The 24585-nt window shown below is 35.6% G+C and overlaps 1 protein-coding gene across 1 annotated transcript in view; it reads left to right on the forward strand.

The window, feature by feature from the left end:
• Dst (dystonin) overlaps positions 1 to 24585 on the forward strand; it is a 456059-nt gene that overhangs the window by 287402 nt on the left and 144072 nt on the right. Inside the window, 21 exon segments of the mRNA XM_047559692.1 lie at positions 773 to 866; positions 1165 to 1319; positions 2431 to 2893; positions 2973 to 3101; positions 3245 to 3322; positions 3412 to 3573; positions 3664 to 3768; positions 6109 to 6204; positions 6702 to 6827; positions 7428 to 7580; positions 7777 to 7931; positions 8136 to 8262; positions 8748 to 8931; positions 9890 to 10047; positions 10509 to 10687; positions 11471 to 11609; positions 12573 to 12766; positions 13831 to 13993; positions 14805 to 14888; positions 16095 to 16202; positions 16711 to 16809. Of these exon segments, the coding sequence (XP_047415648.1) occupies positions 773 to 866; positions 1165 to 1319; positions 2431 to 2893; positions 2973 to 3101; positions 3245 to 3322; positions 3412 to 3573; positions 3664 to 3768; positions 6109 to 6204; positions 6702 to 6827; positions 7428 to 7580; positions 7777 to 7931; positions 8136 to 8262; positions 8748 to 8931; positions 9890 to 10047; positions 10509 to 10687; positions 11471 to 11609; positions 12573 to 12766; positions 13831 to 13993; positions 14805 to 14888; positions 16095 to 16202; positions 16711 to 16809 (3151 nt within the window).

A 24585-nucleotide genomic window follows, 5' to 3' on the forward strand; every position in this document is an offset into this window, starting at 1 on the left:
TTGCCTCCTGCAATTCAGAACACAATGGCCCTATGCAGAAGACAGGCTATGATTGAATATTTGTTCTTTTAACTAGGGATTGGTATTGATAAACTAACCCTCACTAGCTATATCTGGGCTTCTGTGAGGCATCAGAGTTGTTTTTTAGGTGGTTGCAATTGGATGAATCATAATGAAAGTATTTGGCATATCTTTTCCAGTGACGCCCCAATCATCCTGCTTTGTCTGTACTTGCAGGTTTTTAATGCAAGCTATAAAAAACAGACTTCAGTGAGCAAACCAATGGCTTTAGGCGAGATTCTTCTGAATAGTTATTAGCATATTATTTGCTGTATGTTGCATATGCATGTGGAAGCATATTTAAGGGAGCTGGTCAAGCTGTTAAATTCAGCTGCCACTTTTCATCAGTAGAAGTAGAGCTTTTTCCAGACTTTCTAATTTTTAGTCTACTATTAATGGTCAAAGAACATTATTTAAGGACTAAAAATGCACAGTAGTAGTTACAGTTACCGTAGCAGTGATTCTGTGTTTAGTAACACTACCAGCACTCGAACCAGTCTTGATTCAAATGAAAATCTTCTCTCCGTTCATTGTGGTCCAACACTGATCAACTCCTGCATTAGCTTCGGCAATGAATCCTTTGATGGACACAGGTATTGAATTGTTGGTGTGGGAATGAGTTTTACTTTCTGCTGGTTAACATTTTTCAGGGATGGTGAGCTGTTTTGACTGCAAAGGAAAAGGCTTTATTTCCTTTTGTCCCTTGTTTTAGGTTAGAAATGCTGCAGCAGATTGCCAACCGAGTTCAAAGGGACAGTGTCATCTGTGAAGACAAACTGATACTTGCCCGAAATGCTCTCCAGTCTGTAAGTTAATTTTAGGAGTGACTGGGCTGCTATTAAGGGTCAATGTGTGTTTGGATGAACTAAAACTTGTGCATAATGTTTAGTTGATTTCTTGGTACATGTCCTCCCCTGAAACTTCTGGGGATTATGGTTATTATTTGCTCTTGAGGGACAGTGAGCAAAGGGAAAACACTTCTGAACCAAAAGGAAAAACAAAGAAAGCCCAAGTAGGCTTCTGTTTCAGTGTTTAGAGTTTTAAATTTAAGTCTAGTTTTAACACTAGTATCACAGAATTAATATTGACTTCTTTTCAATACAGGATTCTAAAAGGTTGGAATCAGGGGTACAGTTTCAAAATGAAGCAGAAATTGCTGGGTACTTACTTGAATCTGAGAACCTTTTACGCCAGCATGTAATTGATGTGCAGATTCTTATTGATGGAAAATACTATCAGGCAGATCAGTTGGTACAGAGGTAAGAGTGCTGCTTATTCCTGCCTTGTCCTTCCGAATAGCTGTTCTTGGGTGCTTGCTATAAGAATGTAGAGTGTGACAGTCTTATAAAATATATTTCTTAGCTCTTTTCTTGAAAAGAATATCACATTATTCCTGGTATAGTTTGGCATGTTAGGTAGGTGTTTGTTCTTCAAAGATCAGTTTTAGAAAAAAACCTGATATGTATGATATTTACTGCCACAGCAAGTAATGTACTTATTAAAATGATTATTTTAAATGCATGTATGTTAATTATATGCAAAAATATTCCTATTTGCGGATGGAGATGTAGCTCAATTGTAAAGTGTAAGGCCCTGGGTTTGATCCCGAGTACTATATCTATTTATCTATCTGTTTTTATCATATATGACAGTTGAAAAAGGAAAAATAAGAAAAGTATTGTTTTCAATTCATTTTTTTAGACTTGTGTTTATCCTGTAGGAAAACATTCATGACAGAGTGTTGGAAAAATATGTATTTCTGAGAAGTGGATTTGGGTATAGAAATGAAACCTTTCAGGCTGCAGCAGGGTCTGTGTCTGTCTGTCTGTCTCTCTTTATGTATCTATATATATATACATATACATAAACATATATACATATATACACATGCATATAATACATATATAAGTGTATATAGATAGACAAATGAAAGCAAAATTTAAATCATGTTTGACCCCAGCAGTTTTACTTTTAAGATTCTATTATAATTAAAAATATGGATAGTAAATAAAAATAGAAAAAAAAACTTTTGGTGCATACCAGAAATATTTTGTAACAAAAGTTTGGAATTTTTCTGAATATCAACTAATAGGAGAATGATCACATTATACTGTAGTAATTATGTTCCTTGTAAGTGATATTTATTAAGACTAAAACTATGGAAAGTACTCAAATCTCAACATTGAATAAGTTCTTAAATGCCCGTATCACTCCCCCTATCATTAACATCTTGCATTAGTGGCGTATTAGAATTAATAAGCAGTATTGGTACATTATTATTAAAACAGAGTCCATAGCTTACATTTGGGTTCACTCTTTACAACAACTGCCTTTTATATTATGCCTTATTCTTTTTGATTTTCTTTTCAGGATCGCAAAACTGCGTGATGAAATTATGGCCTTAAAGAATGAGTGTTCCTCAGTGTATAGCAAAGGACGCATGCTGACGACGGAACAGACCAAGCTCATGATATCAGGAATCACTCAGAGCTTAAACTCAGGATTTGCACAGACCTTAAACCCCTGTCTGAACTCAGGACTGACCCAGAGTTTAACTCCATCACTGACCTCTTCTAGTGTGACTTCTGGCCTGTCATCGGGGATGACATCCCGCCTGACTCCATCTGTCACTCCGGCTTATACACCTGGTTTCCCATCAGGATTAGTTCCAAATTTTGGTTCAGGAGTAGAGCCAAATTCTTTGCAGACTCTGAAATTGATGCAGATTCGAAAACCCCTTTTGAAGTCTTCTTTGCTGGATCAGAATTTAACAGAAGAGGAAATCAACATGAAATTTGTTCAGGATCTTTTGAATTGGGTTGATGAGATGCAGGTAAGAGTGTTTTTACCTGAATGTTTTAGTCTTTACTGCTATCAAGTTGTTTTTTTAACCTAATATTTTGCTATAAAAGGTGCAGCTGGATCGCACGGAATGGGGCTCAGATTTGCCAAGTGTTGAAAGCCATTTAGAAAATCATAAAAATGTTCACCGAGCTATTGAAGAATTTGAATCTAGCCTTAAAGAAGCTAAAATCAGTGAGGTATGTGTATTTAAAATTTGTGTTATTTCATTGTAGTTTACTATTGTTTTGCTTTTTACATAAAGATTCTGTAATTCAATAATAGATACATCAAGTGAGAGTCAGAATTCCTTAAGATCCCTAATCTTGATGTCTTTTTATAGATTCAAATGACAGCACCTCTTAAGCTAACCTATGCAGAAAAGTTGCACAGATTAGAGAGTCAGTACGCAAAACTCCTGGTAAGCTCCTTTTTTTTTTTTTTAACTTCTATTTTCCTTATCTCTGTTTGCCTAAGATGTAATTCTTACAATGACTTTTTTTTATAAAGAACACATCCAGGAATCAAGAACGGCACCTTGATACACTCCATAATTTTGTAAGTCGAGCAACTAAAGAACTTATTTGGTTAAATGAAAAAGAGGAGGAGGAAGTTGCTTATGACTGGAGTGAGAGAAATACCAACATAGCTCGGAAGAAAGATTATCATGCTGTAAGTGCAACCTTTGTCCTTGCATGCTAAAGTTGAATTTCAGGTTTAGATCTTTTTTCTAACACGCTTCTTAATTCTTTCTTAAATTAGGAATTAATGAGAGAACTTGATCAAAAGGAAGAAAATATTAAATCAGTTCAGGAGGTAGCAGAACAACTCCTTCTGGAAAATCACCCAGCCCGGTTAACTATTGAGGTGAGTCAGAAGGCATAACGGTCTGGGTTGAATATTGTTATGGGAGTGTTACCCTTTGAACAATTCCATTGCCGAAAAGATATAAACTATCCAACTTACTACCACCTGGCTGAAAAATAATGTTTCTGACAATGGCACTGACACTTGCCTTCAGTTTTCTTGCTCTAAGTGTGTCACCTCTCATTTAGGTACCTTTGTCAACCCCTGTGACCATGGTGATTTATTTCCATAAACGTGAATGACCTTGTCTTAACTTTGACATTTTATTTTTTCCCAACTCTGACATTGCATAGCCCTATCAAAAATAGGCTATGTTGCCTCAATAGAGTTGTGGTAAGAATGAGAAGAAATAATTTCCTCTTACTACTGAGTTCAGTTCTCATCATATATTATATTGTAAGGAATATGATGTTATGATTTAATTTAATATTTTTACATATGGTAAGGTTTTTTGAAGGATGTTGGGGTAGCATCCTCGTAGTATGGAGTGAACATCTCAGACGCAGAAGTGGAGAGTTGATGTGGAATTTGCAGATTGCCTGTGCAGTTTTCAATTTTTAGGTCTGGTCTGCACTAGACAGACATAGTGACTTTGTGACTGTGAAGGGGGATTATGTAGGAGGGCAGGGAGCATCACCAGGGACAGACAGATGTGACATGTTGCCAGAGGGAAAAAGTGTGCTCTGTGTAAAAACTGGCGTGCTTCATACTCACAGTTGAGGGAAGGGATCTTATTGCCTTTGTTCACTGAAGTCATCAGTACATAAAATATTAGTAAAATTCTAGGCCTCATTAGGAATTAGGAAAGTTTGACTTTATTTCACATAAATTAAGATTTTTGTATCCACATGAACTGCAATGAATGAATTAAAGACATGGAAGAGTAGGAAACGGAATTAGCATAATGAGAGTTCTGGCTATACTTTTATACAATAATAATCTAGAAATACAGTATTCCTTAGGGTGGAGAGGTGGAAGCTGTTGGGAAATAGAATTTCCAGGGGAATGGAAAGTGCAAATGTGAATCTGATTACTGTTACATAGAAGTGATAATCTAACTAAAAGTTTCTTAAGGATTAAAATGAAGCATTAGTCATCTCTGAGACCCCATTGGTCTATTGTAGATTATAGGTTGATGAATAATACTTGGTTAATTATAACACTACTTCATATTTCATATTTAGAAACCCTAGAGATGTAACAATGCACAATGATATGCCAGTTTACTCAAAGTAACTTAATTTGAGGGGTTGGGGTATAATTCAGAGGTAGAACATATGCTTAGCATGCAAAAGGCCCTGTGTTCAATCCCCAGTACCAGAAAACAAAAACAAAAACAAAAAACCAAAAATAAAAAGCTTGATTTCTGGAAGTAGATAGTATGATTGTGATATAGTGCCAGATTTCCAATGCTGCACTGTACATTCCATCCAGAAAGCCCTCCTGAACATCCATTCTGCAGGAATGAGTGATCCTGATGGAGGAAAAAAATGACAGGCTAATAGTTGTGCAAGCATCTAGAGCTCCCCCTCCTGGAAATCAGTGAATTGCACCTCAAACATAAAAGTGTTCAATGTTTTTTACATTTTTGCCCTCTTGAAAGATACACTTAGTATTAAATAAAAGTTTAAGTTCTCAGATTTTCAAATTTAAAATTACTAGTATTGTCATTATTATAACTCCAAATTACACAGATACGAAAGAGTGGGCCCCCTTTTCCATCCTCCCCAATCCTTTCCTCAGCAAAAACAAAGAGCAAAATTACAGAACCTTCTATTTCTGTTAGAAGGTATATTTTATGATTCAGAGACAGGGAAGATGAAGTCGTCTTGGAGGAAAGCATGGGTGAGGACAGCACCAAGCAAGTGTGAGGGGTAGTGACAAAGTAGCAAACTTAAAGGGATGGTTTTCTAAGTAGGAGGATATCTTGCATTTATTTCAAATGTTAAATATTTTTCATGCAAAAATAACCAGAGTTAACTTTTCCCTTGTCTTTTAAGTAAAAAAATTCAAGAAGTTTAAAATTTGAGAGAGCGCAGCTGTACTGATTTAAAAACTTAATGTGTAAACTTTAGGACTGGTTGTACAAGTGAGAACTCTGAGATGAGAGGAACATTTTACTACCCTGATTTTCAAGTCTCACACTGTTAAAGCAATGTATCACTTATTTAGATAGCATTTTATCATTAAAAAAACATCAGTGTGAACATACCTGTTTTGTTGCAGTGCTGGGGAATGAACCTTGTGCTAAGGACTCACTCTCTCACTGGACTGCCTTCCCAGCACTGCAAGTACCTTATTCTCTCCATCCGGTTTTAATGGCTATGTTTTGTCTTGAAGGCCTACAGAGCAGCCATGCAGACTCAGTGGAGCTGGATCTTGCAACTCTGCCAGTGTGTGGAGCAGCACATAAAGGAGAACACTGCATATTTCGAGGTGTGTGACTAGAACCAGGACTCGAGTAGATAGCATAGTGATTTGGGCTGACTTGCGGAAGTCTTCATAAGTTATTAAGACACATAAGCATGCGTGTAATGTGCAGAAGGAATAAATGGCAATGTTTTCTTTGAAGGATGTAAGGGTTAATTTCATGTCGTCAAAGAGAGATTGCAGCATTCTGTTAAAAAAAAAAAAGAAAAATTATTTAAAAACTACTTTAAGCTGAATATGGTGGCACACGCCTATAATCCCAGTGACTCAGGAGACTGAGGCAGGAGGACCACAAATTACAAGCTAACCTCAGCATCTTAGTGAGTCCCTGTCTCACAAGTTCAAGTGTTATTTAACTCAAAGAAGGATGTAGCTATCATCTTGTGCTTTTATTCTGTTCTTGCTTAATAAGGGGTGCACATAGGGCCTAAGAACCCAAATTTGACAACTGTGCTTTACTGGCATTTAACATGCTCTAACTGACAAGTTTTGTCTTTCCTTAGTTTTTCAATGATGCCAAAGAAGCTACTGATTACTTAAGGAATCTAAAAGATGCTATTCAGCGGAAGTACAGCTGTGATAGATCAAGCAGCATACATAAACTGGAAGACCTTGTTCAGGAATCAATGGTACTAATACAAAAACCCATGCTTCCATCCACAATGTATAATAGTGATTAGAATAGCGTTCTATTAATTTGTCGATTAGTATTAATTTATTATAAATTTATTTCATTTTATATGTGCAGAACTTAATTTTATTGGTATTCATGTATTTCTACCTCATTCAATTAGGCATTTAAATGTTTAATATTTTTTGGTAACATATACAACAGAAGTGTTTATTATGTGGTAACCTTGATGTTTTAAGATGCTTTAGCAGTGTTCTGTGTGAGTGTATTTAGTTGTTTATTCCACAGATACTTGTTAGGAGCTTTCTATATCTTCAGGTCAAACAAGGAACAAAGCAGACAATTTGCTTTTTTTTGGTGGTGCTTGCATATTAAATAAAACGTAGGTAGTGTGTTAGGCAGTAGTAAATGCTAAGGAGGGGGGAAAAAACCTGAATGAACAAAATAAGGGAAGAAGAATGCAGGAGGGGTGAGGAAGAACTGGAAGTTGAGGCCAAGTGGGCAGGGAATTCTGTTCAAATGAAGTTTTCATTTGTGTAAATCTCTGAAGGAATGGAGAGTACAAGTCTTCCTAAAATCCATTGTATTTACGATGTAGGAAGAGAAAGAAGAACTTCTGCAGTACAAGAGCTCAGTAGCAAGCCTGATGGGGAGAGCAAAAACAATCATTCAGCTGAAGCCCAGGAATCCTGACTGTCAACTCAAAACTTCGATTCCAATCAAAGCCATCTGTGACTACCGACAAATTGAGGTACGTGTACCTGCTAGGAACAACAGAGCAGTTTCTGTTACTATTCGTGTATTATAAAACAAGATCATATTGCTTAGTAGTGATGACGTTTTTTCCTTCTCATAAAACAAAACAGATCAAATCTCAGGTTTGAGTATAGAAAAAAATTAGCTAACAGTGACCTGATTTAGATACTCTGTTCTTCTTTTAACACCAGATAACCATATACAAAGATGACGAATGCGTTTTGGCGAATAACTCTCATCGTGCTAAATGGAAGGTCATTAGTCCTACGGGGAATGAGGCCATGGTCCCATCTGTGTGCTTCACTGTTCCTCCACCAAACAAAGAAGCAGTTGACTTTGCAAACAGGTTTGTATTTGTTACCTGAAAACATAGAACTTGTTTTGGGTGCTTCTTGAAGGTTAAAGAAACAATCAATATTTTGTCAAGTCCCCACAGAATCTGAAGACTCCACAATTAGTAAATATGGGTTATTTCACAAAAAAAGGAAAAATTGTAGTGTGTTTTCAGAGGTGTGGAAAGACTTAATTTGTATTTCCTTTCATATTTCAGAATTGAGCAACAGTATCAAAATGTCCTGACTCTTTGGCATGAGTCTCACATTAACATGAAGAGTGTAGTATCCTGGCATTATCTCATCAATGAAATTGAGAGAATTCGAGCTAGCAATGTTGCCTCAGTAAGTGTAAATGTACATGTCAATCCAGTATGTCCAGAAATGTGGGATGCCTTGTCATGAGTCGGGTGGAGTTTGTATTTGCTCCAGAGTAGGATGGAACCTGGCAGACTCTTGCTGATATTCAAGCATTCAGTGAATATTTGTTAGATGCCTGCCATGTATAGGTACTTTCTAATAATTGGGGAATTCTGGAGAAAACAGGTTTCATCCCAGTGCTGAGAGACAGTAGAATAGGACATAGTATTTGGACATGTAGAGATGGGTATAGTTTCATCTTTGTTTATTGAACTTCATTGACTTGCTTTTTAAAAAAACCTGAAATTGTTCAAAGAAGAGTATATTAATTTTCAAACAGTTCTTCTATTTATGACTATTTATGAATGTAAGCTAGAATACTGAGATCAGCTTGAGATTTGGCCCATTCAAATTTAACTCTTGCTACTATATTTATTATGACCATAATTATATGGTTCTTTGGTCTTTAGATCAAGACAATGTTGCCTGGTGAACATCAGCAAGTTCTGAGTAATCTCCAGTCTCGTTTTGAAGATTTTCTGGAAGATAGCCAGGAATCCCAAATATTTTCAGGCTCTGATATAACACAACTGGAAAAGGAAGTTAATGTATGTAAGCAGTATTATCAAGAACTTCTTAAATCTGCTGAAAGAGGTAAAGCATGAGAATTTCTGGTCCCCCTGCCCCTTAATCCAGAGATATTTAGTTTAGTCCAGGACTTTAGTATTCTCAGTGGGAATTCTAATCTTTTTCGTATTACATCTCTCAGACATATATAGACACAATAGCTGGTATACACACACGCACACAAAATGCGTAAGGGACTAGAGTTGTAGCTCAGTGGTAGAGCACTTGCCTAGCATGCAGAGGGCTCCAAGTTCAATCACCTACACTACCAAAAACAAAAGTTTGATGTAGGAAGATGTGAGGAGAGATTAATTTATTTCTAAGTGATGAATTAACAAAAAAATGCCAGCCAAGTATTTTGATAAAAGGTGAATTCTTACTGCATCAACTTTTCAACATCTTCACTGTTTTGAAAGGTCATGTTCATGATAATGTTCCTTCAGGTATAGGAAAGATTCCGTTATTTTCCCATGTATAATTTTATATAGGGATTAAAAGCAAAATGTTTAGTTAACTTTTATTAAATATAATTTTTATTCATAACTTTTGATGTTTCTTACATGACACATGGTTTTATTAGTAATATTCTAGTTTTTAAAATCTTAAACATGAACATTCTTCGTTTGCTTTTACTTTTAAGGATTTTATTTAATTTTTAAAATCTGCAATTTACATAATTCACATTATATTTACAAATAAACATAAGAAAGGACAATATATTGTTTTCTTTGGACATCATAAATCAGAAATTGATGCTTCAGATGGCATTAGGGAAATTTTATTAACTTGTTAAATTTTAGAAATCATATTTTTAAGATTTATACTTTAATATCTGGGGTGATTTTGTGATGGTAATAGGAGCTATAAGTTTGACTGAGTTATTACCCAGTAATAATAAAACTGTTGTATTAAAACGTGAACAAGATCATTCAAAGGTAGGAAAAAAAAACGAGGTTTTTTTAATATGTTTTCTTTATTTTTACAGAGGAGCAAGAGGAATCAGTTTATAATCTCTACATCTCTGAAGTTCGAAACATTAGACTTCGGTTAGAGAACTGTGAAGATCGACTGATCAGACAGATCCGAACTCCCCTGGAAAGAGACGATTTGCATGAAAGTGTGTTCAGAATCACAGAGCAGGAGGTAGGAGTTATACATATGTTGGGGCAAAGAAATAAGATAAATGACTTTCTCAGTGACCTACATATCATCTCCTGTGATTATGTACATGTTCAACTTTGCACACTGATTGTAAGGTCTGATTGTGTGTTTGTTGATGAGAGTAAACTAGGATTCTGTAATTTACCTCTGACTTAGGTAAATGTGGACGCCTGTGCCCTTTCACTCATCTTGAGGGTTTCTCAAATGAGTCATTATGCCCCTGCTCTATGCCTGGGTGTTAAGTTAGATGTTTGGGTCTAAGGAGATGGGCAGCACTGATTATAAAACTGGAATGCCAAGTCTTTGTTTCTTTGATGAAGAAAAATATAGAACATGTACATTTTAAAGTCAGTGATCATAATGTAAAATGTATTTTAAAACTGTTTTAAGAAAAATACCCCATCTGGATTGATCACCTAATACCTGTTTGTTCTGTTTTATAGAAACTAAAGAAAGAGCTGGAACGACTTAAAGATGATTTAGGAACAATCACAAATAAATGTGAAGAGTTTTTCAGTCAAGCAGCAGCCTCTTCATCAGTTCCTACCCTAAGATCTGAGCTCAGTGTGGTTGTTCAGAGCATGAACCAAGTCTATTCTATGTCTTCTACATACATTGATAAGTATGTGCCTACCATATTAAGATGCAATTTGCCTCTTGTTTTAAAAATTTTTTTTAATTAAAATTTTTTTTTTTCAGTTGAAGATGGGCACGCTACCTTTATTTCATTTATTTTTTTATGTGGTACTGAGGATCGAACTCAGTGCTAGGCAAGCGCTTTACCCCAAGCCACAACCCCAGCCCCACAATTTGCCTCTTAATGTTGTCTCTTTTATATACTGTTAATTTTAAAATTTACTTTTATGAACAGAAATATTCAATTTTATTTTGTCTTAAGAAATGCATTAGGGCTGGGGAGATAGCTCAGTTGGTAAAGTGCTTGCCTTATAAGCACAGGGCCCTGGATTTGATCCCCAGCACCGCCAAAAAAAAAAAAAAAAGAAATGCATTAAATATGTCTGTGAATTTATAACACTTATCCATACTAAAAGGGGATACATATGCTGTACAGATTTTTGCAAAATGCATTATCTTCCCACATTCTGGTTCTGGTAGTGCAGCTGTCCTAACCTGCAGGGTTTCTCTCTCATACTTAGCTAAACAAGGGTTAGAAATTGTCTTATGTTGGAATCCTTTTGTAAATACCACCTGTGGGGTAGAGTATGGGTTGGAGTACATGCTGTCTATTCAGAAGACAGTCAGCTGAATGCCAATCTTATAGTAAATTGTCAGTGTTTCCATGTGAAAAATACACTATGCAATGTGTCATAATGGTACTTTTGGACTGCGTTATGTAAAAATGAACATGCAACAATAAGAGGTATTATTTAATTCCCTTTTAAAGGTTGAAAACAGTTAATTTGGTATTAAAAAACACTCAAGCTGCAGAAGCCCTTGTAAAACTTTATGAAACCAAATTGTGTGAAGAAGAAGCAGTTGTAGCTGACAAGAATAACATTGAGAATCTAATAAGCACTTTAAAGGTAAGAGTCTTACTTTTAGCTATTATTCAAGATCATACAACTATTTCTTTAGCACTGAGTTCAGAGCTTCAGAATTAGCACTAAGTATCTTAGTTGGAATATATTTTAATGTATTCATTCTGTTTCACATCTAATTCTATAGCTTACTATAAATAATTATAAATAAATAAATAATTTGAGGAACAAATTTGAAACTTGAACCTTTTGACAGTAGGTTTTCATAGTTGGTTCATATTGACAACAAGGGGAATTGAAGCTAAAAATGAAATTATTTGTAATAGATTAAAACTTGTAAAAGAGACAGGTAGAAGAATTAATCTAAGAAAGGAAAAATCTTGTTGATTGTACTTACCTCTGTATTTCTATACATAAAAGCATTTAGCAAAACAGTTGCAAAACATGGAGTTATCTCTAAATTGTAATGCATTATCCATTTTTAAATAATGGATTAGTAGCATTTAAAAATAATGAAAAAGATGTTTATATTTATAGGTGACAAACTTAAGGAATATATTTTATCTTATTGATATGCAAATTTTCAACTTTATAAAATGGTTAGTTTTAAAAAATCAAAGCACAGTTGCTCGGTATGGTTGCACAGACCTGCAGTCCTAGCTGCCAGAGAGACTGAGGCAGGAGGATTGAAAGTTCGAGGCTAGCCTTGGCAACTTGGCAAGATCCTGGCAAAAACTAACAAAGGCTGGGGATGTAGCTCAGTGGTAAAGTGCCTCTGGGGTTAATCTTTAGTACCAGAAACCAAGAAACATCAAAACACATCAAAACATAACCAGGTAGTTACCATTTAATAAGGTTAACCCTAAAATATTCTGTATATGAAATATAGTCTTTGTTTTATCTGATTTTATGTTAGTCATTGATAAATAAATTATAACATTGCATAAGTAATGCTTACCCATAACTCACTGATAAATTTTATAACTCTGTTCAATTAATGTATTTCAGCAATGGCGATCTGAAGTCGATGAAAAGAGAGAGGTTTTCCATGCCCTGGAGGACGAGTTGCAGAAGGCAAAGGCCATCAGTGATGAAATGTTTAAGACATATAAAGAAAGGGACCTTGATTTTGACTGGCACAAGGAAAAAGCAGATCAGTTAGTTGAAAGGTGGCAAAATGTTCATGTGCAGATTGACAACAGGTACATGCCCTTATTGGTTCAGATAAGCACAGATTTGATTTTCATGTCTAAAGCCTGAACTTATAGCTTTTTAAAAAATTCCATAGTTAATTGTGTTACTGCAAGAGCACCACCCTAATTTTATTTTTTTGTACTTAACTTCAAAGTAAGCATTTTTCAACCCTGTGCAATTAAAATTATTGATGTTTTTCGACCTTTGTGGGATTAATCTATTGCTTTTTTTCAAAGGAAAAGAAAACAGTATAGTTCTGTGATTTTTACTAACATGGTATTCAAATTGACTTAGAGCATGAATCACATATTTGTTTGTTAGGGCTCTATGTAGCAACATATATTAGACCAAGAAATGTAAATAAATTGAAATGGCCTGATGTTCATTTTAATTGAAGATATAAGAAGGTTTAAATCACTTGCTCAGTGATACTTCAGAAACATGAAAGGAAATGGGATAGTTTTAGGGCTCATCTTAAAAGACATGGATTGGTGTCCTTTCTCATTCATCTTTGTATTTATATCAATGTAAATTAGATGCTTTTATGAGATTGAGAAGTGAAATTATGTTCACACATATAGTATCTCGTTTCTGTAAAATACATGATAAATAGGTTAAATATGCTGGTTTTAGAATTACAGCAACAGGTTTTTGATCCTAGTTCCTGGAAAATACTCTGAATCCATGTTGAGCCATCCTTGAAGTGACTTCTCTTCATTTCAAAAGTGAGCTGCCATTTGAAGCAAACCTTGGTTGTTCAGGACTTTCTGATAATAATTATGGTTAAGTTCTCGATTTTCCTGATTTTTAGCTTTCATCTCTTGGGCTTATTCCTAGATAACCAGTACCATTAAATTGTACACCTTCAGGAGCAAAATAGTTATACTCAACTCAAGGCCAGTGTGGAGGGCCCTTGGAGGTCTACCTCGGGATGCTGCAGCCTTGAATGCTTTTTATATACCCCAGTTGTTCTTGGTGAATAGGAAAGTGTTTTTCTCACTCCCTTCCCTACATCTTCCACCCTTCTTATGGATGCTGTTGAAAACTGTCTCTTCTGTTACTGTTTTCTTAGGCTACGGGACTTAGAAGGCATTGGGAAATCACTAAAGTACTACAGAGATGCCTATCATCCTTTAGATGATTGGATCCAGCAGGTGGAAACTACTCAGAGAAAGATTCAGGAAAATCAGCCTGAAAACAGCAAAACCCTAGCCACACAGTTGAATCAACAGAAGGTCTGTAAAAAAATTCGTGTCCCAAAGGTTGTGTCTGCAATTGGTCAGTCATGCCCCTTATCTTTCTTTACTGTCTTAAAAGCAGCTATTTTGAGAAAGGTGGGAGGGTTCATAATACTGAAGTCCTGCAACCCAAACCTGTGTACATCACTTATTTTTTTTTTCTTGGCAGTAATTGGAAGTTTTCAAATTCATAATGATGATTTAATCATAGGCATGGAAATCTCTCTGATACTTTTCTGGCCAGAATAGTTTCATGGGTCCCAAATAAAGAAAAATGCCAAGTAGTAGAAAATTACATAGTCACATTGGACAGAACATTGAGTGGTTGGAGAGTTTTGTTCCAAATTTAGGGACTGGTAATTTCTAACCATTTTCATCAGGAATAGGTGGTGGCCTATGCAAAAGTACATCCAGAATACGTTTGCATAATTCGTATGGCATTTAGTAATTTTTGCTTTTGAACCCTCATGAGGTTGTTGATCTAAGTCTTAATCTAGAAGTTTGTCATTTACCTATAAGGCAAGTTGTGTATTAAGTGCAAAGGGCTTAGGAGTTATACTTTTAAGTGATGTGGATATTTCTTAGTTCCCAAGCATCTTTTTAAAAAATATTTTTATTAGTTGTTGATGATCAGGCCTTTTTAAAATTTTTTTATTTATTTGGGGTGCTGAAATTCAAACCCCAGTGCCTCACACATGCTAGGCACGTGCTCTACCACTGAGCCACAACCCCAGCCCTCCCAAGCATCTTAAGAAATAGAGCAGCATAGAGTTCCTCATTCTATTTCTTCTAAACTGTGTATTTCTAGATGCTGGTGTCTGAAATAGAAATGAAGCAAAGCAAAATGGATGAGTGTCAAAAATATGCAGAACAGTACTCAGCTATAGTAAAGGTAAGATTTAGTTACTGTAGTCAAATTTAATGCTCAGGTATAAGATGGACTTTCAAAGTCATGCAAGTCATTTCAGTGTGTTAAAAAGTAAAAAGAGAGAATCCTCACTTCAACTTTTTTTTTACGCTTTTCTCACATTCTTGGTGAAATTGTAGTCAGATGACAGTCCTTGATTTGTTCATATTGTGTGTGTGTCTGTCTCTACGTGTGGGTGCGTGAGCATGTGTGCACATACCCCAACATACCCACATACCCACCCTCATGAATATTCATACCAGAATAAATATATAGCTCTGAAATTCATTTTTTATCACTTTTTCCTCTTTTTTGTCTTTTTTCTTTAACATTTAGGGAACTTCTGACTTTTTTTTTTTTTTTTTTTTTTCTTTTTGTACTAGGGATTGAACCCAGGGGTACTTTACCACAGAGCTACATCCCTAGTCCATTTATTTTTTATTTAGAAACACTGTCTCAATAAGTTGCCAAGGCTGGCCTTGAACTTGTGATCTTCCTTCCTCAGTCTCCCTAGTTGCTGGGATTACAGGCATGCAACATTGTACAGGCTAAGCTTCTGACTTTTTAACTTGGTGAACATTTCTCATGCTTTTCTGGTTATCACTGACAATTTCTCAACTTTCCAGATCCGTACATAGTCCCATTGCCTAACTAGAGGAAGGGGAGGCTATTCATAACTAGGATATTATAATATATGCATATATATATATATATATATATATGTATATATTTTTTGTTTTTTTTAGAATTTTATTTTAGGTACTAGGTATTGAATCCAGGGGCACTTAACCACTGAACCAGCCTTTTTATTTTTTATCTTGAGATAGGGTCTCACTAAATTGTTAGGGACTTGCTAAGTTGCTAAGGCTGACCCTGAACTTGTGATCCTCCTGTGTAGTCCCTGGGATTATAGGCATGTGCCAACACACCTGACTGTGATAAATGTTTTTATGAGCTTACAAAAAAGATTTGGGAACTTTCCTGACCATACTGCATGTTTTTTATTTTTATCAATACCTTGTAAGCATCCCCAGGATCAGACAGATTCCTAAAAAATGTAGTTTTGTAAAGTTTTATTTATTTAAAATTAATTTGGTGAAACTAGATTCCAGTTTTCTATGTTTAATCTCTGTAACATGAAGCTTTAGGGCTTGCCTTAATTAATTGTATCATATTGACTATTTTATATAGGACTATGAGCTACAAACTATGACCTACCGGGCCATGGTAGATTCACAACAAAAATCTCCAGTGAAACGCCGAAGAATGCAGAGCTCGGCAGATCTCATTATTCAAGAGGTAATGAAAATGTGAGGGGGAAGGGATATTATAGAGTGAAACAACATTTTTTAAACAATTTTATTTTTATTATGTTAAAACATGTAAAATTTACCATTTTAATCATTTAAAAATGTGCAATTTAATGGCATTTTTGTACATCACAGTGCTGTGTGCAACCATCTCCACTACTTATTGCCAGAATGTTTTTATTATCCCAAACAGAAAATCTATACCCATAACTACATTTTATTAAGGACTTTTAAAAACCCTTTCAAAATCAAGATCATTCAGGATCAGTTATTAACTACAAAGATAAATAAATGTACTTCATGATTAAACTTAGAATTAGCACGTACATGGTGTGCAAAACTATAGCTCATTGCTACCTAGTTACCATTAATTATTGGAGTGTTATGTGTTTTATTCTACCAAAGACTAATTAATATTACAGTTATTTCTCAGTTCATATTCAAGTTGTTAAGGGTAACCAGAGATTACATTTTTATTATTTTTTCTTTACTTGCAGTTCATGGACCTAAGGACTCGTTACACTGCTTTGGTTACTCTCATGACACAATACATTAAATTTGCTGGTGATTCTTTGAAAAGGCTGGAAGAAGAGGAGGTAACCATTACCAACAAACAGCTAAATAACAAGGAACTAGATATGAGCAGGAACTACAGTATGGCTTGGGAAGGCAAAAATAGGTTTAGCTATCAGTTTATGTGACTGATAGCTAAAATATAAGTAATTAACTATGAATTTACAATGATAATGAGCAAAAATCTAGGATTTTTGTTTGCTTGTTTTTACAATTCTTTTGAACAGAAAAGCATTTTAAAATTTCCACTTCAGGTGGCCCGGGGATGTATCCTAGTGGTAGAGTGCTTGCCACGGGTTAGATCTCCAATACTACAAACAAACATCCCAGAATTCCCCTTCAAGACCCAACATAATACGGTTAATATCTTAAATGGTTTTATTTATGTTAGAAATGTTGGCTTTTGGGCAGAATTTATTTCAACTTTCTCACTGATTAAGCTTTCTCAGTGAAGCAAAGTTACTGCTATTATGATGTGTATAGAAATACTATATGAACATATTTGTTTATGCATTTTTAATTAATTTATATCCTCTGGGATTTAAAGTTATTATTATTTAAATATATTAAAAAGACATCCACTTCGAAGTTGTTGGTGTTTGTATAAAATGGTGCCATTTTTTTAAAGAATTATGGAGTTTGGGGCTTTGTTTATATTTTTACCAAAAAGATGTGGTCATGATGAAAAGACTAGGTAACATTTAGATTTGAAGCACTTCAACAGCTTTGATTCTACATTTATTAACAATAAATTGTCATTAAAGATTTACATTTCTAATCTTGAAGGTATTATTCTGTACTCTATTATCTTGATTTGCTTTCTATTCCTAATCTGAGAACAGACAAAAATAGTAAATCCTAAAATAAGTAAATAAGTAAAAATGGGGGCATAGCCACCTTACTTTGATTTTCAAATTCTGAAGATGATTATAATTATAACTCTATTCATATAATGAAAGATCCAAAACTATTAGATGTTACTCTCTTAGTTTCTGAAAATTTGACTGCTTTTGTAACCTATTTTAGTCTGTTCAGAGCTAATCATTTTCAGCAACTCAATCACTAACAGCTAATTTCAAAACTTTATCACCAGCTTCCTTTATGCTTAGAAAGGAGAAACAAGATATTTGTGACCATCTTAATTGGCATGCACCTTTTATGTGTGAAAGAATATCCATAATTTTTAGTTTTTGAGAAATCTTACTCTATTTAAAATTGTATGCCTATCTTTTAAATTGTATATTCAGCAGTTAAATGTAAAAATAATAAGTTAAGTCCTTTAGTGTATATCTGATTATACATATATGGGTCATCTTTCTTAATTTATCTGAGAAAACAGAAGTTGATAGAAACATGTTTTGGTTTATCTTTCAAGACTATTACAAAGCTTTTGCAAAGTCAAGACATTGTTATAATGCATCAAAACGTACAGGTGAATTCAAAGAAGTAGGCCACATATTGATTTTAGATTTTTGGTAAAGGTACAGATGCAATCCTAGGCAGATAAGATAGGCAAACAGTGCTGGAAAAATTAGATATTCATAAACAGAAAATACGAACTTCAGTGTGTACCCACATGCAAAAATAAACTCAGGACAAGAAATTCAAATGAAAAATCTAAAACTGTAAAACTTCTAGAAGAAAGCATAGAAACAATCAGTGTTTTAATAAGGGTTAAAATAAATACAAATCATCATTACCATACTTTGAAATGTCAGATTTATGTAGTGAATTGAGGGTCAAAAACACTATAATTATGGAATACAGATAAACACTATAATTAAAAAAAGACTTAGAAAACCCTTACCACTTCAGGATCACATTAATAGATTGTTCTATAAAAGATATGTAGCTCAAATTTTAGGTTCAAAGGAGTAATGTTTCTGCAACAGTCTTGAAGATCTTGAGAAATGTTGATCTGAGAGCAGAATTTTTCATAATATGCATAAAATCAAGTATAGGTGCCAGTTAATTTCAGAGGTAATAATCAAATTAGAGAAATGTATCTGTAATGGCTATTAGCTATGATAAAAAGATTTTTTTCATCTAATTTGAGAGCAAACTCTTAGTTATTAATCACATTGCAAAGAGAACATGTAGAAAAAATGTTATTTTTATGCAAATAAGTTCAGGATCTACAAAAAGGCAAATCAGCATGTGGTCTAAATTATTTCAAGTACTCTTTCTAGCTTGCATTTGCCAAGAAATTCAGAGTTCTGGGATAACAGGAGATAATTAACAAAGCATCAAGACGACTCTAATTAAGGTATGGAAGGCTCAGCAACAGGTTTTTCCTAAGGGAAACAAAATATGAGCTTTGAACTTCTTAGTAGAAACTGAGTTTCAAAGGCACTTTGATATGGATATGGAAAAGACCCTCTTTGAAATATTTTGAATTAAATATTTTGAATTACAGTATCTTGAAAATATTGAAACCTTAATATTTTAAATACATAAAATTCTTTTGTGTCACTAAGAGTTGATCCTGGTGCCAGAAGAAAGAAAATAGAGTGTTGAGTATAACTGGTTGTGATGAAATTTATTTCTATTTGTGAATTCTTACTAAAAAAAAAAAACTACATTTAGATGAGCAAAGGAAATAACTGAAATTCTCGTGAAAATGATTTGTTATCAAGAAATTCAAGAGAGCAAATTGAGTTGTGTGGTCTATAATATAAATTAAATTCTTGAAATTCACCTGAGCATCTCAATGAAAACAATCTGCTATCTAAAGCAATTTCACTACTCCAGTTTAAATTGTTTCTAATTATAGTGATTTCAAGTTGATGATTCAAAGCCTAATAGCATTATGATATTAGTAAAGAGAAATTAAATTGTAATTATAAGCTAATCTTAATCACCTTGTTCTGATGTCTGTGAAGTGGGTAGATTCCTCCCAGCTGAGAGTGATGCTCTAATTAGAGTAAAACATTTTTCTTATATTTTCTTTAATAAATTGGTACTGAACCTCTAAGTATATTTTTAAAAGCATTGATGTTTATTAAATTTCTTTTTAATTACTGGGTAGATACCTTAAGGTACTTGTCAAGGTGGATTCATATGAGGCTGTCATTAACAAAACCACCCAAATCTGTGAGTATCTGAAGCTCATCTTTAAAGTCTTCAGGGACAAGAGCTGCCTTTGCATTAGCAATTCCAATTTCTGTAGTTGTCATCACAGGCAAGTATAATCACATAAGGAATTTGACTTTAGGAATTTCAAGATTTTATGTAACTTTCCTCCTTTCTTATGTTAAGTATAATCTCTGAATTTGACTCTCTGTTCTAAACTTGTGTTTTGTTTCTTTTAAGTATGAAACATGGGAACATAAATATCATTTTAAGTTTTCACTGGGCTAGCTATCGAAAACTAAATTCTTCAGTGTTACTTGGTTCCTATATAATATATGTTTTCCCTTACTCCTAGGACTAAGTTGTGTGCAAGAATTAAAAGAGCCCCATTGAGAGAGTTTTAGTTCCTACTTTGTCACTTAGCCATTGTGTGAGTTTGCAAAATTATTTAACCTCCTATTTCTCCTTCATTTGTTAAAAAAAAAAAAAGACAAAAACCAAAAAACAAAAAACTAGGGTCATGCCAGATGTTTGGTAAGGTCCTTTCTTGGTATAAATCCCTGAGCTGGCTATTTTTTAAAATGAAGTTATTCCTGTGGGACAAAAAAAGATTCTCCAGGACGCCCATCCTGGAGGGTTTTTTGTCCACTCCTGCTGACCTCTGACGCTTCCCCTCTGAAGACGGTGATGCTGTGGTGGCGGTGGTGCTGCTTGTGCCATGTTTGGCTTCTCTTGGTTTTGTAAGTACTTTTAGGCACGTTGCTCCACGTGTCGTGAAGTAAATTTGAGTAGAATGGCTGTGACAGTTTCAAAACGTGTCTTGTAGATGAAAAGGTGCAAGGAGACTTCTGAGCATGGGGCATACTCAGATCTGCTTCAGCGTCAGAGGGCAACAATGATGGAGAACAGCAAGCTCACAGGAAAGATTAGTGAACTGGAAAAAATGGTAGCCGAACTGCAGAAGCAAAAGTCCCGAGTGGAGGAAGAACTCCCGAAAGTCAAGGAGGCTGCAGAAAATGAGTTGAGAAAGCATCAGAGAAATGTAGAAGACATAGCCTTGCAGAAGATACGGGCTGAAAGTGAGGCCAAGCAGTACCGCCGGGAACTTGAGACCATTGTAAGGGAGAAAGAAGCTGCGCAGCGGGAACTGGAACGGGTGAGGCAGCTCACCTTAGAGGCGGAGGCCAAAAGAGCAGCGGTGGAAGAAAACCTCCTGAATTTTCGGAATCAGTTAGAGGAGAACACCTTTACAAGAAGAACCCTGGAGGATCATCTGAAAAGGAAGGACTCAAGTCTCAATGATTTGGAGCAGCAAAAAAATAAGTTGATGGAAGAATTAAGACGGAAGAAGGACAGCGAGGAAGAACTCTTGAGGCTGGTGAAGCAGATGGAAAAAGACCTTGCATTTCAAAAACAGGTGGCAGAAAAACAATTGAAGGAAAAGCAAAAAGTTGAATTGGAAGCAAGAAGAAAAATAACTGAAATTCAGTATTCATGTAGAGAAAATACATTGCCAGCTTGTGCGATCACACAGGCTACATCATGCAGGGCAATCACGGGTCTTCAGAAAGAGAATGACAGACAGAAAGCAGAGGAACTCAGACAGCAGGTGGACGAACTAACCATTGCCAACAGAAAGGCTGAGAAAGACATGCGGGAGCTGAAGTATGAGCTTAACGCCCTCCAGCTTGAAAAAACCTCCTCTGAGGAAAAGGCTCGTTTGCTGAAAGATAAACTGGATGAAACAAATAACACACTACAGTGCCTTAAGCTGGAACTGGAGAGGAAGGATCAGGTAGAGGAAGGGTATTCTCAGCAACTCAGAGAACTTAGCAGGCAGTTGAACCAAACCACAGATAAAGCTGAAGAAGTCATGCAAGAAGCCAATGATCTCAAGAAAATAAAGCACAGTTATCAATTAGAACTAGAATCTCTTCATCACGAAAAAGGGAAGCTACAAAGAGAAGTAGATAGAATCACTAGAGCACATGCATTAGCTGAGAAGAATATTCAGCATTTAAATTCTCAGGTTCATGCTTTCCAGGATGAGAAGGAATTGTCCAATGAAAGAGGACGCCTCTGCCAGAGAAGATCAGATCATCTAAAAGAACAGTTTGAGAAGAGCCATGAGCAGTTGCTTCAGAATATTAGAGCTGAGAAAGAAAATAATGATAAGATCCAAAAGCTCAACAAGGAATTGGAAAAGAGTAATGAATGTGCAGAAATGTTAAAACAAAAAGTCGATGAACTGACTAGGCAGAATAATGAAACCAAATTAATGATGCAGAGAATTCAGGCAGAATCACAGAACATAGTTTTAGAGAAACAAGCCATCCAGCAAAGATGTGAAGCACTGAAAATTCAGGCAGATGGTTTTAAAGATCAGTTACGCAACACAAATGAGCACTTGCATAAACAGACAAAAACAGAACAGGATTTCCAGAGAAAAATCAAAAGCCTAGAAGAAGACTTGGCCAAGAGTCAAAACTTAGTAAGTGAATTCAAGCAAAAGTGTGACCAACAGAACATTATCATCCAGAACACCGAGAAAGAGGTTAGAAATCTGAACGCTGAGCTGAATGCTTCCAAAGAGGAAAAGCGGCGGGGAGAACAGAAAGTTCAGTTGCAACAGGCTCAGGTACAAGAGTTAAATAATAGGTTGAAAAAGGTACAAGATGAACTGCACTTAAAGACCATAGAAGAACAGATGACCCACAGAAAGATGGTTCTGTTTCAGGAAGAGTCTGATAAATTCAAACGTTCAGCAGAGGAGTTTCGGAAAAAGATGGAAAAATTAATGGAGTCCAAGGTCATCACAGAAAATGATATCTCAGGCATTAAGCTTGACTTTGCATCTCTTCAGCGGGAAAACTGCAGAGCTCAAGAGAATGCTAAGCTTTGTGAAACGAACATTAAAGAGCTTGAAAGACAGCTCCAGCGGTACCGTGAGCAAATGCAACAAGGGCAGCACGTGGAAGCAAATCACTATCAAAAATGTCGGAAACTTGAGGACGAACTGATGGCCCAGAAACGTGAGGTTGAAAACCTGAAGCAAAAAATGGATCAGCAGATAAAAGAGCATGAACATCAGTTAGTTTTGCTCCAGTGTGAAATCCAGACAAAGAACATGGCCAATGACTGCACCTTCACACCAGAATTTGAGATGACAGTGAAGGAGTGTCAACACTCTGCAGAGTTTCCATCTAGGACTGCTGGACACCTTCACCCAACAGCCAGACCGCCTCTGTCAAGATGGACTCAAGAACCACAGCAGGTGGAAGAGAAATGGCCACATCGGGTTGTTGAGCAAATGCCCAAAGAAGTCCAGTTCCGGCCTCCAGGGGCTCCACTGGAGAGAGAGAAAAGCCAGCAGTGTTATTCTGAGTATTTTTCTCAAACAAGCACTGAATTCCAGATAACTTTTGATGAGAAAAATCCTATTACAAGGCTATCGGAAATAGAGAAGATAAGAGATCAAGCCTTGCACAGTTGTAGAGCACCTGCCAGGTGTCAGGATGACAAGTGTGAAATGGAGTTGGTGAAGCTCTTGACCCCCTTAGAGGTATACTCTGTGTTCTGAGACCTTATCAGCTACCTAGCGTCAAGTTTCTTCTATTTCTTTACTGTCCTAAACTAAGTTTTTAACAAGTTTGGATGTGTTTGGCTATGTATTTCTGAGAGGAAAGTAATGCTATAATTTTTCTAGTGATTTTCATGGATCTTTATTATAAATTAGATTCTTTAATTTGCAAATGTATGACCTGAAGCACACAGATATAATGGGTATACTGTTATCTCTGTGGGAATGTTATTTCAAAAAATGTGACTATAAAAGAAGCAAGAAGAACCAGGCAGTTAACTTTAACCTTTACCATGTTCTGTGGTCAAACTGCTTCTCAGTTCAATAGACCATTTTATTATCATTAATTGTCATCTAAAGTAAACTTCAGGCTCTTAAAAGAATATTACTTATTCCTGAAACCATCCTTCTTTTGAAATTTCTTCTCTTCACTTATCTTTGTAATTCTAGAAATTATGTTTTGATTGAGAATGGGTAAGTGACATCACATTCTTTTGGTGACTTTTAACATCTTAAAAATTCCTGTTGCAGATAGCTAAGGACAAGCAGTATGCTGTACATACAGAAGTCACAACATTAAAACAAGAAAAGAACTCAGCTCCCAGTGCTAAAGAATGGATGCTGGAAGGATGCAGAGGGTCAGGTGGACTCAAGAGAGAGTTCTTGCAAAAAGGCTTAGAACCAGAGACTTCCCAGAATGTTAATGGTGACCTTGCCTGTTCAGTTAGGGATGATGAATTTAAATTCCAAGGACTCAGGAACATCGTGACTGCCAGGCAGTTGGTCGAAGCTAAGCTTCTGGACATGAGAACAGTTGAGCAACTGCGACTTGGTCTGAAGACTGTTGAAGAAGTTCAGAAAACTCTTAGCAAGTTTTTGACAAAAGCCAACTCAATTGCAGGTCTTTATTTAGAATCTACAAAAGAAAAGATTTCATTTGCCTCAGCAGCCAAGAAAATCATAATAGACAAAATGATGGCATTAGCCTTTTTAGAAGCTCAGGCTGCAACAGGTTTTATTATTGATCCCATTTCAGGTCAGACATATTCTGTTGAAGATGCAGTGCTCAAAGGGGTTGTTGATCCTGAATTCAGAATTAGGCTCCTTGAGGCAGAGAAGGCAGCCCTGGGATATCCATACTCTTCTA

This window comes from Sciurus carolinensis, chromosome 7 (assembly GCF_902686445.1).
Source record: "Sciurus carolinensis chromosome 7, mSciCar1.2, whole genome shotgun sequence".
Classification (NCBI taxonomy): Eukaryota; Metazoa; Chordata; class Mammalia; order Rodentia; family Sciuridae; genus Sciurus; species Sciurus carolinensis.